This window comes from Myxocyprinus asiaticus, chromosome 45 (assembly GCF_019703515.2).
Source record: "Myxocyprinus asiaticus isolate MX2 ecotype Aquarium Trade chromosome 45, UBuf_Myxa_2, whole genome shotgun sequence".
In the NCBI taxonomy this organism is placed as follows: Eukaryota; Metazoa; Chordata; class Actinopteri; order Cypriniformes; family Catostomidae; genus Myxocyprinus; species Myxocyprinus asiaticus.
In genome coordinates, this window is record NC_059388.1 from 30,691,523 (window position 1) to 30,707,722 (window position 16,200).

The 16,200-nt window shown below is 44.8% G+C and overlaps 1 protein-coding gene and 1 long non-coding RNA gene across 41 annotated transcripts in view; one reads left to right on the forward strand and one right to left on the reverse strand.

Moving 5' to 3' along the window:
• LOC127435448 (B-cell receptor CD22-like) overlaps positions 1 to 16,200 on the reverse strand; it is a 106,793-nt gene that overhangs the window by 58,567 nt on the left and 32,026 nt on the right. For 2 of the 22 annotated variants that reach the window (XM_051688940.1, XM_051688957.1), the window contains exons 2-4: positions 2,618 to 2,681; positions 2,037 to 2,408; positions 1,341 to 1,667 (exon numbers count right to left, since the gene is read on the reverse strand). The exons of 16 other annotated variants lie outside the window; for them this stretch is intronic. In XM_051688940.1, the coding sequence (XP_051544900.1) occupies positions 1,341 to 1,667; positions 2,037 to 2,408; positions 2,618 to 2,663 (745 nt within the window). In that variant the 5' untranslated portion in view covers positions 2,664 to 2,681. The remainder of the gene's footprint in view (positions 1 to 1,340; positions 1,668 to 2,036; positions 2,409 to 2,617; positions 2,682 to 16,200) is intronic. 4 more of the 22 variants (XM_051688947.1, XM_051688953.1, XM_051688942.1 and 1 more) reach the window with 3 other exon arrangements.
• LOC127435457 (uncharacterized) overlaps positions 1 to 16,200 on the forward strand; it is an 80,931-nt gene that overhangs the window by 39,427 nt on the left and 25,304 nt on the right. The window lies entirely within an intron of this gene.

A 16,200-nucleotide genomic window follows, 5' to 3' on the forward strand; every position in this document is an offset into this window, starting at 1 on the left:
ATAAAAAAGTAAACTTTTACCACTTGTTTTTCTGAATAATAACATGTAAAATGTTAAAACTGTGATAACCTGAGCGGGCCTGGGTAGCTCAGTGGTAAAAGACACTGGCTACCACCCCTGGAGTTCGCTAGTTCGCTAGTTTAAATCCCAGGGTGTGCAGCCAGATTTCTTAAGCAACCAAATTGGCCAGGTTGCTAGGGTGGGTAGAGTCACATGGGGTAACCTCCTCGTGGTCACTATAATGTGGTTCGTTCTCGGTGGGGCATGTGGTGAGTTGAGGATAGATGCCGCAGTGGATGGTGTGAAGCCTCCACACGTGCTATGTGGCAACACGTTCAACAAGCCAAGTGATAAGATGCGCGGAGGCAACTGGGATTCATCCTCCGCCACCCGGATTGAGGCGAATCACTACGCCACCACGAGGACTTAAAAGCACATTGGGAATCGGGCATTCCTAATTGGGTGAAAAAGGGGAAAAATCCCCTTTTTGTGATAACCTTTATGTAGACTCAGAGTTTATAAATGTGCATTACCCTAATGCCATCAGTATTGGTTTGTATTCAAGCTCTGTGTGACGCTCCTGTCCTACCCGCTCCGTACAGGACTCGAACCGGTGTCTCCGGCATGGGAGGCGGGTGCACTAACAAGGAGGCAAAAGGCAACAAGCTCTAACATCAGTCGCTAGTGCACCTCTTGAGGTCAAAGTGAGCTTTATACACATTGCACAACTATCTATCAGCTGGCAACTGTTACATTCAGTTGAGTGCAAATGTTAGCAAACACCACTGAGTAAATGATTACTAATACTGATCATTAATACTCACACTATACCTATAACTGTACCAGCTGTAGTTTACTGGGCTTCCATCACTGATGCAGGTCAGAGTCACTGAACGACCCTCCAACACAGAACCAGACGGATTTATAGTCACTGATGTGTTTTTAGGAGCATCTGAGGGAGAAAAAACTAATTCAGTCTACAATATTATTTAAAGTAATATGATTTGTACTTGAACAAGGCAACATTTGTATTTCCAGAAGAAAACAACACTGACTGCAAGGCAGCAGAAGAACAGTGTTAAAGTTTTAGGTCAGTTTAGATGTGAGTGTTTGTTTTTGTGTAAATGTATTGTGACACTATTATAATTTTGAAAAGAGTTTCCACATTAAGAGGTTCGGGCTGAATTAATTGTCCCAGTACTTATTTAGTTTTGTCTTTTGTCGAATCTCTCACTGACACATTGTCAGAACGTTTACTGTTTAATCGAGCTCGAGTTTAGAACAAACCCTAACCAGAATGTCTGAGGAATATCAGTACAGAACAAATATTCCTGTCTTACACTGAACATGTAGTGTACGGGACGCCTGTTCTGTTCTGATCTGGTTCTTCAGCTGGTATTTTATAGTGCAGGTGAAAGTGACTCCATGATGAAGATGAGTTATAGTGAAGTTCAGATCAGAGATGAGTTTCGTTTGGTCCTGATGTTGCTGTTCATTGAGGATGAGTGTGTTAGAGGAGGAGCTCCATGTGAGAGTTGGTGGATTAAAGGGGCAGTAGATGTTAGCAGAGCAGCGCAGACTCACAGAACTGCCCTCCATCACCTCCTGATGAACTTTGACCTCCATCTGATCATCATACAACTGCACTGTGGGTTTAGATGGAGACGCTGAAACACAAGTGAAATTATATCAATATTACATCCATTAATAAAACTGAATTGCTCTTATACAGGTTTAGATTCACTTTTCATTTCAAATCAAACTATATCAATAGTGTCATCCAGAATGATCTGAGCATTTTTGTGCAGAATACAATTACAGTAAGTTACTTTGCAGTAAATAATGTCTCCAAATTCAGCTTTTATGCTTCATTTAAATCTATAGTCATTAAATTGATTCATCAACATGATCAGTCCCTATGCCTGAACTTTATTGGATGTTATTAAACTCTTTTTAGAGCCACTGTTTAGTGCAATATAACACTACTGCATACAGTATACAGCCTAATATACTGTATATAACAATATGACACTCACCTGTGACACTAATTTGAACTTGGGTGAAGCCATTTTCTTTTTTATAGCTATATTTCAGAGAATATCTGCCTTCAGTTCTGAAGTAATATTCACCGCTGTCATACAGACTGACATCATCAAAGCGGGTGGTGCAGTTTTTGTCTGCTGGTTTGCCAAAAATTTCCCCTTTGAGATTTCCTGTACTGGGACTACTGGAGTCAAACACTACATAATCTGAATAATAATATTTTTTATACCATATTCGTTTAGCAGTGTCAGTGAGGTCATATTGATAAGATTGGTCAATATCAAAAGTGCAGGGTATGAAAACACAGGATCCTTCTAGAGCTTCTATCCTCGCTGGCAGATTGATACTGAAGACACACAAAACGTCTACAGAACACAAAACACAAACATATGAATTAATACATGAACTAACAGCTTACTGAGTTTACATAAAGAAGAGGTTTGATGATTCAAATTAGTGCTAATTACTCTTTAATCTCACACAATGATCAAATCAAATGTTAATATCTGAAACTGCTTTCAAACAATTAATTCAGTTTATTGAAAAGATGAATAACTAATAAGAATGAGACAACCTTTTATCAGACATCCAATGAGAATGAACTTCACAGCTGTTTCCATCCTTAATGTTTGTTCAACCTTAAAATATTCAAATGAACATAAAAAAATTGAAAATGAATCTTGATTATTTCCTTTTGTCTGCAAGAAGAATTGAAACATATTGTTGATATACTGTACATTTTTATATTGTCTCTGAAGTCCTTAAAATATTGGACATGAGTAAGATAATAAATGTCAAGATAAAGAATTCAGGACGTTACAAGACAGACCTACAGAAAGACACAGGAATAAATCACTTGGAATCATTTTATTTGATCTCAGAAATATCAACAAACAAAACATGCTTATCTTCTCATGCTTCATTATATTATTTCTTTTCTGCTTTACAAAATGACTTATTTTGAGATGATAGTGTTTATATTGTGTATTGCAGCATTAATGTTCAATGTTCTGTATTCTGTGTATTTTGTAGAACTCTAGTTCCCTATCTGTCACTCACTCGATGTTGTGTCGATGTAGTGACACTAGGGGTCACTCTTGGGAGCCTTTGATAAAAGGCCAATGAAAATTGGTGAGTGGTATTTGCATGCCACTCCCCCGGACATACGGGTATAAAAGGAGCTGGTATGCAACCACTCATTCATTCAGGAGCCGAACGGTCGATGTTCACTGAGCTGAATTCCCACGGCTGTTCATTCACCTCTGCTGGATCTGACGGCACATTTCAGCAGCTTCTCCCTCTTCTACACTGGTGCACTGCAGAGAATGCCCCTGGGCGCTTTGGCAGAAATAAAAGAGTATATTTCTCTAAAAGAGCAGCACACACAGAACGTCTTTTAAAAGACGCATCTTTTTAAAGACGTATTTCCGTTTGTGTGTTATTCCTGGTTGCGGTTGTTATCTCTCACCTTCTGATGGTCACGATCGCTGTCTTTCGTGTCTGGGCGCTACCCACGTGGAGACAGCATTCGTGGATGGATCATGTACTCATTGCGAGAACATGACCATGGCAATGTTGTGGTCGCGGCTTGCCTTCCTAAGAAAGCAAGCCACCCCAGCGGCTCCCCGCCTCGGTCCTTCTACCTACGGGTATGAGGCCAGCGCGGCTAGCACTGGGGGCGATTTGGGGACCCCAATGGGACCACCTCCGCCAGGTATCCTCCCGCTAACCTCCCATTCCCCAGCACGCTCGTCTGCCCCGATCGGGCTTCCGGATGAGTCCGCCGGCTCGTCTCATGGCGAGTTCGACCTCTTATTCGGAGCCCACGAAAGTGATGAGCTCTCGAGCGCAGCATCAGAGAGAGGGCTCGTCCAGTCAGATACAGAATCCTCAGCTGGGCTCCCCCCTCGGGTACGGTCGCCCAGTCACAGGCTGACGCGGAGATGACGGACATGCTTTCCCGGGCAGCCGTGAGCGTCAGGCTAGAGTGGAACCCTCCGCTCTCCCCTGAACCCTCGTGGCCCGATGATTGGTTCCTGGGCTCACGGGGCCGCTCACAGCCACGCCCCGCCCCAGTTCCTTTCTTCCCGGAAGTGCACAAGGAGCTGACAAGGTCGTGGGAGGCACCTTTTACTGCCCGGTCCCAATCTTTCAGCTCCCCCACCCTCATTACCCTTGATGGTGGGGCAGCCAGGGGCTATTCGGTGATCCACCGGTGGATAAGGTGCTCGCACTGCACCTATGCCCGCAGAGAGCCACCACCTGGCGCAGGCGCCCAAAGCTCCTGTCCAAGGCCTTTAGGTTTACATCATCCCTGACGGCCAAAGCCTACGGTGCCACTGGACAAGCCACCTCCACCCTGCACACCATGGCTCTCCTGCAAGTCCACCAAGCCAAGGCGCTAAAGGAAATGCACGAGGGTAGTTCTGCCCCAGGATTGATGCAGGAACTGCGCTCGGCGACCAACCTCGCTCTCCATGTGACGAAGGCCACGCCGCGGTCTCTCGGGCGGGCGATGTCCACCTTGGTGGTCCAGGAGCATCACCTTTGGCTCAACCTGGTCAAGATGGGAGTTCCTTGGTGCCCCCATTTCCCAGGTTGGCCTGTTCGGTGACACCGTCAAGGACTTTGCCCAGCAGTTCTCAGCGGTGAAGCAGCAGACGGAGGCTATCCGGCACATCCTGCCCTGGCAGGATCCCGCACCCTGCCTGCTCGTCGCCAAGGGCGTCCCCCTGCGGTGACTGCACCGGCTCCGCTGCAGCCCGCCCCTGCAGACCGGCCCCGGCGTGGAGCCCACCGCAGGATGCAGACGCCACCGTCTCATGGCCGGACGCCAAGAACCCGTGAAAGGCTTCGAAGCACCCCAGAGATGGGCGAACCAGGGACGACGGAACCCGCTGCTCTGGAGCTGGTAAGCAGACCATTCCATCCCCTGGCGGAGGGCCGGGAGGAGAATCTTTTGTTGCCTTTTCATTCAATTTTGCCGCATTCCCAAGTGGCTGCGGTACCCAAGAGTTCAGCAAAAGAGCGGTTTCCTTGTTCCCTGGGTCACATACCCGGTGCGCACGGCCGTCATCATGACCACTGTCCACCATTCCATTTTGGCAGGTTTGGAGCTCCAGCGGCGGTCTCCCCGCCCCTGCACGCCCAGCTGTGGCACAAATCCACCCCCAATATGACTGTCTCCACGGGTCACGAGGACAGGCCTCTTCCTCCCCTGTCCCAGGCTACTCTGGGGGTGGTCACAAGGAGCCAGGTATGTGCTTCGATGTCCCTGAACTCAGCACGGCCATGACATGGCGTGGCACCTCAGGCTCCGCCCCGCTGCGAGGCCCGGTATGTCCAACGAGATTGTCCTCTTGTTCCCCCTCGCCCGAAGCTTGGACGTGTGGCTTGCGCTTTCCAACACGTCACGATGGCTGATCCGGATCGTCCGACTCGGCTATGCGATTAAGTTCGCCAGATGTCCACCCAGGTTCAGCGGTGTCCACTTCACCTCGGTGAAGGGCGAGAACGCCGCTACCTTGCGCACGGAGATTGCTACCCTCCTACAGAAGGGTGCGATAGAGCCTGTCCCTCTGGCCAAGATGAAGAAGGGGTTTTACAGCCCCTACTTCATTGTATCGAAGAAAGGCGGTGGGTTGTGGCCAATCTTGGACCTGCTACTGAAGTACTGAACTGGGCTTTACACAGACTCCCATTCAAGATGCTGACGCAAAAACGCATTCTAGCGAACGTCCAGCATCAAGATTGATTCGCGGCGGTAGACCTGAAGGACGCGTACTTCCACATCTCGATTCTACCTCGACACAGACCCTTCCTGCAGTTTGCATTCAAGGGTCTGGCGTATCAGTACAAGGTCCTCCCTTTCGGCCTGTCCTTGTCCCCTCGTGTCTTCACGAAGGTCGCAGAGGCAGCCCTTGCCCCATTAAGGGAAGTGGGCATTCGCATCCTCAACTATCTCGATGATTGGCTAATCCTAGCTCACTCTCGTGATGTGTTGTGTGCACACAGGGACCTGATGCTCTCGCACCTCAGCCGACTAGGGCTTCGGGGCAAATGGGGAAAGGGCAAGCTCCTCCCGGTTCAGAGCATCTCTTTTCTCGGCTTGGAGTTGGACTCAGTCTCGATGACGGTGTGCCTCACGAATGAGCGCGCACAGTCGGTGCTGACCTGTTTGAAGGTGTTCAGACAGAAGACAGCGGTTCCACTGAAACTGCTTCAGAGGCTCTTGGGGCATATGGCATCCTCAGTAGTGGCCACTCCACTCGGGTTGATGCATATGATACCGCTTCAGCACTGGCTCCAGACTCGAGTCCCGAGATCGGCATGGCACTGCGGGACACATCGTGTGGCCATCATGCCGGTCTGTCACCGCCTCTTCAGCCCTTGGACCGACCTCACATTTCTACGGGCAGGCATTCCCCTAGAGCAGGTCTCCAGGTGCGCCGTGGTTACGACAGACGCATCCAAAACGGGCTGGGGCGCTGTATGCAATGGGCATGCAGCCGCCAGCTCCTGGACGGGCCCACGGCTACGTTGGCACATCAACTGCCTCGAGTTGCTGGCAATTCTGCTTGCCCTGTGGAGGTTTCGGCCATTGATCCAGGGCAAGCATGTGTTAGTTCAGACAGACAACATGGCAACGGTAGCATATATCAACCGTCAAGGCGGTTTACGCTCCCGTTGTAACAACTTGCCCGCCGTCTCCTCCTCTGGAGTCAGCAGCACCTCAAGTTGCTGCGAGCCACTCATATCCCGGGTGACCTCAACACTGCAGCTGACGCGCTGTCACGGCATGTTACCCTCAGGGGAGAGTGGAGACTCCACCCTCAGGTGGTCCAGCTGATTTGGAGTGGATTTGGGCAGGCACAGGTAGACCTGTTTGCTTCCCAAGAATCCTCCCACTGCCCGCTCTGGTATGCCCTTACCGAGGCACCTCTTGGTAGAGACACACTGGCACACAGCTGGCCCCCTGGACTACGCAAATATGCATTTCCCCCAGTGAGCCTACTTGCACAGACCCTTTGCAAGGTCAGGGAGGATGAGGAGCAGGTCATCCTGGTAGCACCCTACTGGCCCACCCAGACATGGTTCTCGGACCTCACACTCCTCGCGACAGCCCCCCACCCCCCCCCCCAGAGAATTCCCCTGAGGAAGGACCTTCTTTCTCAGGGACGGGGCACCATCTGGCACCACGACTAGACCTCTGGAATCTCAATGTCTGGCCCCTGGACGGGACGCGGAAGACTTAAGTGGCCTACCACCCGCGGTGGTAGACACGATCACTCAGGCTAGGGCCCCCTCTGCGAGGCGTCTGTACGCCTTGAAGTGGCGTCTGTTCGCTAAGTGGTGTTCTTTCCGATGCGAAGACCCCCAGAGATGTGCAGTCGGATCGGTGCTTTCCTTCCTGCAGGAGAGGTTGGAAGGGCAGCTGTCCCTCTCCACCTTGAAGGTGTATGTAGCCGCTATAGCGGCACACCACGACACAGTGGATGGTAAGTCCTTTGGGAAGCACTACCTGATAATCAGGTTCCTGAGAGGCACCAGGAGGTTGAATCCCTTCAGACCATGCCTCATTCCCTCATGGAACATCTCTGTAGTTCTTCAGGGTTCCCATTTGAGCCCCTGCAGGCAGCTGAGCTTAAGGCACTCTCTTTAAAGACTGCCCTCCTGACTGCACTCACTTCCATCAAAAGGGTAGGAGATCTGCAAGCGTTCTCTGTCAGCGAAACGTGCCTGGAGTTCGGTCCGGGCTACTCTCATGTGATTCTGTGACCCAGACCGGGCTATGTGCCCAAGGTTCCCAAGACCCTTTTTAGGGATCAGGTGGTAAACCTGCAAGCGCTGCCCCAGGAGGAGGCAGACCCAGCTTTGATGTTGCTGTGTCCGGTGCGCACTTTACGTATCTAGTTTGGATCGCACGCAGAGCTTTAGAGTATCTGAGCAGCTCTTTGTTTGCTTTGGTGGACAGCGGAAAGGAAGCGCTGTCTCCAAATTAGAGGATCGCCCACTGGATCATTGACGCCCTAACTATGGCATATCACTCTCAGGACTAAGCTTAAGACATGCGCTGTTGATTCCCAGTAGTGTTCACAAACTGTGTTCCCTGGATGATTTCCTTCAAGCCCTGTGGCAGACGAGTTTGCGGAGAAACTTGCTGCTGGCTCAGTACATGTGCTGACTAAGCCCTGTACTGGGGTAGGTGCTCGGCATGTGTTGTTTCCCACATAGGTAACCCCATGCGACATATATCTTCCGCTAATTAGTTTCCCTGTTGGTAAACTGTGTCTTCCTTGGGCAGAGGCCCTTCTGCCCCAGTCACCATGTTTGTAGAAACTCCTCTCCCGTAGGGTAGGACCTACCATGGGACTTCTCCACATGACATACTTCCGACAAAGCTCGGCAAGACCATGTGACGTATTTCCACTCAAATAACCCCCCCTCTCTCTGGGCAGGGTGTTCATGTAACACAGTTCAGCCAGTTGTGGCATTTCGTATAGGGGACCCCTAGTGTCACTACATTGACACAGTGTCGAGAGAGTGACAGATAAGGAACGTCCTGGTTACTTGCGTAACCTCCGTTCCCTGATGGAGAGAATGAGACGTTGTGTCCCTCCTGCCACAATGCTGGACTACCAGCTGAAATGGCTGGGACCTTGTCTCGGCTCCTCAGCACAAAACCTGAATGAGTGGTTGTATACCAGCTCCTTTTATACCCATATGTTCAGGGGAGTAGTATGCAAATACCACTCGCCAATTTTCATTGGCCTTTTATCAAAGACCAGAGGTGTTTCGGGCTCCCAAGAGTGACCCCTAGTGTCACTACATCAACACAACGTCTCGTTCCCTCCATCAGGGAACGGAGGTTACGCAAGTAACCTCCGTTCCCTGAGCCCTGTGGCAGTCGAGTTTTCGGAGAGACTCGCTGCCGGCCCAGTACACGCGCTAACTAAGAGCCCTGTTCTGGGGTAGGTGCTCCGCATGTGGCGGTTCCCTGTAAGGCTAACCACATGCGGTCTATATCTTCCGCTAGTTTGTTTCCCTGCTGGTAAACTGCGTCTTCCTTGGGCAGAGCCCCTCTGCCCCAGTCTCCATATTTGTAGTAACTCCTCCCCCATTGGGCAGGATCTACCTTGAAGGCTCTCCACATGGTTGGAAAGACCATGTGACGTATTCTTCCACTTAAATATCCCCCCCTTGGGGCGAGGTGTGGTCTCCGCGGTGTCTTCCCCTTGGGAGGGACACCCCCCGAATAGACATGGCGGCCCAGTCGGATAATCCCCCTTCTTTTTTAGGGAGTGCAAAATGAGAAGGGGAAAAGAGGCAATGACTGGGTTAAGCCTGTCACCACCACTGTTTCTGTATATTTGTGTTGTATTTTTGAATGCATTTTGAGAAATCACAATGTATGGCAGCTGTAGGACTGGAAATCAAGATAACCATCTTTTTGATTGAAGCATCGCCTGTTTAGTTTTATTTGTCAGTTTTAAATACTAATATGAAATATATTATTGAAACATAATAGTTAGGAGCTACATTTATATGCTTAGAAAATAGCTGTCTGAGGAGTTGACCACCAAGTGAACTGACTTGTTCCAATAAGCACTTTATTGTGTCCTCCTGTTTCCTGTCCTGCTATAATTGTTTGCACCTTATTTAGTCTGATTAGTTTGTGTCTAACTACCATTGTGTTCTAGTTCTTGGTCTGATGTTGTTCATGTGAGACAGTTTCTATGGTGAGTCTTTGCTTCATATTTATTTAGTTTTCATTTAGTTTATTTGGTTTCAATGGCCGCTAGTGTTTTTGTTTGACTTTGAAAATAGTATTCAGATAAATGGTGTCTGGTCACTAGATACTGGAGTTCCCCTTTTAATGTTGTTGTTGTTGTTGTTGTTGTTGTTGTTTTGTTTAATAGTAGTGTTTACTGTTCTGTCTCTTAAAAAGGTATTAACAGCATTGGTTCTTGAATATAATACTCCAGTCAAATTTGTTTATAAACACATTTAAAACAACAAATATTGATCAATGAGCTGCAAAAAGATATCCAACCAACATAATACATCAAAAGATACAAAAAACATGAAATGTAAAACAAACATTGAAACAACATATGACAGTTTACACCGACTCAAAAAGATTATTTTGGATACAGGTTATAAATGTATTAATTGTTGAGGAGGATTTAATGTCCAGTGGAATATTAATCCAACACATCCATCCAGAGACAGTTGATCGCTAACAAGGGGAGCAAATGCCCAAATCAGGCCAGAATAACAACCTAGCGATGGGTGAAATTTTCATACGTTGGATCTTCTGATGGTTGTGAGGACACATCTGTGATCTTTGCATTCTTGTCTGCTTGATCTTTCTTGGGGTCCATCACAGGTGTTGAGATTTTGTTCTCTGCCTCTGATGCTCCTGCAGAATGATGTTGGATCACGTCGTATTCAGTCGTCAGAGACGAGAGGCCGACGATCTCTCCTGACGCTGGTTCAGTGTTTGTGAAGTCAATGGAAGAATAATGAAGAGATTCTTGATTGACATCTCCACTACGTGACATCATGACTTTATTGCCATAAACAATCTCTCCTTCTTCTTCGTCCTGTACAGCAGCCTTACATGGACCAAAAATAAAGCAGAATCAGTTGAGAGGAACCTTATTACAGCAAAACCCTTGAGTCAACATGTAAAAGTAATGTTTTAGAGAATTTATAATGTGTAAAATCAAGTGTGTTTAACTCACTCTTTGAGTCAGAATGAGTCCGGTGTTATCTTCTTGTCTAGTCTGTGATGGTTTGAAGTTCTGTCTTCTGGAAAAAGAGTTTTCAGGTTTTTAAAATGGATTCTTATGCAGGATGCCATTCTACTTGTCTGTCCTCAAATCTTGTATGTGCAATGAACTCACCGTATGTAGAAGAGTGTCATGATGCAAAAGATCATCATCACTGATGCACCAATAGCAACTCCAACCAGCAGTGAGGGATGATGGAAACCTAGAGAGGAACAAATGAGAGTTTGGAAACCATTAGCAATTGAATTGATCTTCATAATTGAGCCTTTGGACTTCCCAGTCATTTTTGAATGGAAAGGGCAAAGGTGGAACTTTTTTTTTGTTTTTTTTATGATGATGATGATGATGGTAATGATACCATTTCTTCTTCCCTGAAGTAATAATACAATTATGCTCTTCTTTTGGGATTTTGTTATTTTGATCTTATTTACATGTACATTTCTCAATATTACCATTAGATTGCATATGCAAATAAGCAAATTTATGAAACTTTAGTACAGTAAAAACCTAAACTTCTATAAGTTGAAACATGAAGAAAATATCAGAATGTGACATATATCGGAGGCAGATTGATGCCATCTGAAGAAAATATAAATAACATGACTTGACCTACTGTGTAGTCTGATTGATTGTTGTAACCTAATTTTATATTTTATCATAAGATATGCATTTGGATATATATGTAGACATGATCAAACTATTATTTGTCAAAGTTTAGCATTTTACATTTGATTTGAAAGTTTTTGCAGTTAATAGAAATCAACTGCAAAATTGTGAAAATATATTAGAGAGAATCAGTAAACATTTAGCAATTTCAGACTTTTTATAGTAAACATTTATTTAGCAAATATTTTCAGGTCAGTGAGGTGAACAGCAATAATGAACAACAATAAATGCATAAAAAAAGAACATCCTCCTTGACTTGTCTGCTGCTTTCGACACAGTGAACCACCAGATTCTCCTGTCCACCCTCTCTGACCTGGGCATCACAGGAACTGCGCTTGGATGGGTTGAGTCATACCTCATTGGAAGATCTTTTAAGGTCTCCTGGAGAGGAGAGGTGTCCAAGTCACACTAGCTGACCACTGGTGTTCCTCAAGGATCAGTGCTTGGACCCCTCCCTCTTCTCAATATAAACAACATCCCTCAGACCAATCATTGAAGCACATGGCTTTTCCTACTGCTGCTACGCTGATGACACGCAGCTCTACCTGTCATTCCAGCCTGATGACCCTACTGTCTCAGCTCGTATCTCTGCCTGCCTATCGGACATTTCGGCCTGGATGAAGAAATGCCACCTTCAGCTTAATCTTGCCAAGACCGAACTCCACGTGATCCCAGCCAATCCATCTTTTGACCACAACCTCACTATTCATCTTAGTTCAACTACACTAACGCCAACCAGGACGGCTTGGAACTTGGGAGTGGTGGTAGATGACCGGCTTAATTTTACCACCCCACATCTCATCAACTGCCCGGTCTTGAAGATTTGCGCTTTACAACATCAGGAAAATCAGACATTTTCTGTCTGACTATGCTGCACAGCTCCTGGTCCAAGCTCTAGTAATTTCAAGACTGGACTTCTGTAATGCTTTGTTGGCTGGCCTCTCAGCTAACACAATTAAGCCACTGCAGATGGATATCACTTCAGTGGCTACCTGTAACTGCCCGCATCAAATTCTCTGGCCTTCAGGACAGCCAATGGAACCGCACCCTCTTACTTCAATTCACTTCTACAGGTCTATGCTCCAACTCGCTCTCTGCAGTCTATGAACGAGCAGTGCCTGGTGGTCCCATCACAAAGAGGCTCCAAGTCTATTTCACGATTGTTCACTTTCTCTGTCCCACTGTTGTGGAATGAGCTTCCAGTCTTCACACGATCTGATGATACCATCTCAACATTCAAGAACCAGCTGAAAACAAGCACTTAACCAATCCACACTAATTGCAAAAGAAAAAGGAATATCAAGGCACACTTCCAGATCAAAAATATAGTAAAAGCCTTTATTGTCAATGGCTATAACAGTAGTTAAAAACAATGGAAAAAAGAGGGCTGCAAACCTACACATATCAGCAAAAATGCATTCTTCAGGGTGCAATCTACAACACACAAAAATGACTTAAGTAAAGACTCACTTCATTATTGCTAAATTTGGCACACCTGCTCAGAAGAAATCACTAACACACATAATTTAGTGTCAGAAATCCACTAGGTGGAGTATATCTATGTACATAATGTCGTAATAAATGATGTCACAATAAAGAGAGAGAGAAATTTTCATTTAAACCTGGAAAATCCATTGCCTTCATCTGATAAATATAAAATGTTTCTCTATGTAATAATATTTTTAAACGATCCCTGCCTCGTATGAATTTTTCAACTGTTTCTAAAGCTATAAGATTATCAGGGTTGCTGTTGTGGGCTACCTGAAAATGCCTCGCCATAGGATAGTCCATATTATGTTTTCTAATGGCATACTAATGTTCAGAGACTCTATCCTTTAAATGACGCTTCGTTCTCCCTATGTAGAAGCAACCGCAACTGCATGATATACGATACATTACATACTGTGTGTTGCAGTTAATGAAGGCTTTTTTTAGTCTTAAGTCAATGTACTGTTTACCCTCCTTTATATTACAGCATTGATTACACGAGCCACATTTATATAATCCCTTTAAAGACTGATGAATTCATGTAGTTTTCTTTTAGCTAGATAAGTGACTTTTTACTAATTTGTCTTTTAGGGACGGTGCTCTTTTGAAACTGATTTCGGGAGGGCCAGGAAAAACTTCCCTAAGAATGGGATCACTGTGGATCAAATTCCAATTGGACATGACAACGTGTTTTATATGACTGGACATATTCGGTAACAAATAAGACTAGATTTTCTGTTCTTTTTTCTTTTCTCTGTGCAGTTTACAAAAATTCTGTTCTAGAGGTTAGAAGTGCTCTATGGACCACCTTTTTCCGATATCCCCTACATGTAAAGCGCTCTACTCATGAATTTGCCTGTGTTTGACTCTCATTATCCATGTCACAAATACGTCTAAGATGTTGAAATTGTCCAAAAGAGATATTATCTTTCAGCCATCTCGGATGGAAACTGTCAGCTCTTAATAAAGTGTTTCTATCTTTTGGCTTCCTATATACCGTAGTGTGCAGACATCCTCCTTCCCCTTTTGAAATCAGAAGGTCTAAAAAACTGATTTGACTTTGTGAATGATCTATTCTCAATTTGACATTTCTGTCATTATTATTAATATGATCAAAAAAATGAAACAATTCATCCTTGGTGCCCATCCACAAACATAAGATGCCATCTATATATCGCTCCCACCACAAAATACTGCCAATGTGTTCAGATTGATGCACATAGTCCTTCTCCCATAACCCAAGAAATAAATTCGCATAATTTGGAGCATAACATGCTCCCATTGCTGTCCCATGTTCTTGAATGTAGAGTTGATCTTGAAAGAGAAACACATTATTTTTTAATGTCCATTCTGTTAACTGTAAAATAAATTCAGAAGGAGGATGAACATCTAAAGGTCTACTGTTCAAAAAATGTCCAAGAGCCTCCAGTCCATGTTGGTGACTGATGTTTGTGTACAAAGACTCCACATCAAAAGTTTCCAAATAACAGTTGTCTGGCACCCTTATTTCTTGTAGTACATTTAAAACATGATTACTGTCTCGAATATAAGATGGTAGTCGTTGGGCCAGAGGTTTTATAAAGAAATCCACAAATTGTGAAGCTGACTCAGTAAGTGACCCATTTGATGAAATAATGGGTCGCCCTGGTGGAGATTTTTATGTATTTTGGGGAGCATATAAAATGTGGGCAGTCTAGGTTAAGAGCACAACAGAAAATCATGCTCTTGTTTAGTAATCCATCCAGATTCGATGGCATTCAGTCAAATCTCTTTCAATGACTCTTCCATACGGCTCAATGGATTAGAAGGTAGTTTTTGGTAGTAATGTTCATTACTGAGTTGTCGAAAAGCTTCCTCAATATATTTTTCTTTGTCCATTACTACAACAGTGCCACCTTTGTCCACTGGTTTTATAATGATAGAGTCATTTTTAGCCAGTAAATCCAAAGCTTGTTTTTGTGATCCAGAGAGATTATTGTTTACTTTTTTATTAGCTGTAGAAAATATCAAAATCTACTTTTCTAGTAAATGCTGTAAGAACGGAATTGGATACTGGGGACAAAAAATAGGATTTAGGTCTAAAACCAGTTGAGTTCATCCTACTTCTAGAGGTGTCAACCAACTAATGTATATATATATATATATTTCTCTGTCTCTTTCTTCTGCGCTAGCATCTATACTACTCCAGCCACCTTGAGAACTTGGCAGTACAACACTGAAGATGTTGTCGAACTTTGTATGATAAATTGCTTGCTATGTTCCTCAATTGTAATTCGCTTTGGATAAAAGCATCTGCTAAATGACTAAATGCAATGTAAATGTAAACAAACAGTAAACAGTTAAAAACAGTAAGAACAATAAAGAATGATGCACTGTCTTTATGCGTTCATGCATCCGTGTGATGGCATGTACCTTACAGATGGATTTTCTGCACACCATGCTGGTTTTAAAATCTCTTGGGAGACAGTCTGCACACCTTTATTTCTCTGTGTGTGTGTGTGTGTGTGTGTGTGTGTGTGTGTGTGTGTGTGTGTGTGTGATATGTTGTATGTTCTGCCTCCTGGCTGTTTTAGTCTCACCCATTTATTTCTGTGCATGTGTGCATGTTCTGTATTGTGGGTGTTATTGTCTTACCACCTCATTTCTTGAGAATTATGTCTCTGCAGAACAATAAGGGCTATTCCCTGTCAGTGGGCAAGTTTAAATAATTGAGATTCACTACTTTCATTGGATAGTTTAGAAATGTCCACCCCAGTTTGAAAACGCCCACAGATTGGAAAACACCCATTATTATTCCACAGAGACCTATATTGCATTTCTGTGTGTGTGTGTGTGTGTGTTTAGCATTGTTGCTGATTTATCGGATTTATTTGACAAATTTAAAAAAATGCTCTGTGTTATAGTCTCACCAGTGTGTGTGAGTAGGTGTGAATGTTTTGCACTCTGGATGTTTTATGGTCTCACCCTTTAATTTCTGTGTGTTTTTTCTGAATTGTGTCTGATTTATTAATTGTATTTGACAGATTTAAAAAAAAAAAAAAAAAAAAAAACTCTGTGTTATGGTCTTTCCCATTCATTTCCAATGGTCGGTCAGTTTTGACCGTGAAGGCAAAAGGAGTTTCTTTTTTTTTAAGACCACTTAGACTTATCGAATCATGCCCAATGTTTGTGTGTGTGTGTGTGTGTGTGTGTGTGTGTGTGTGTGTAT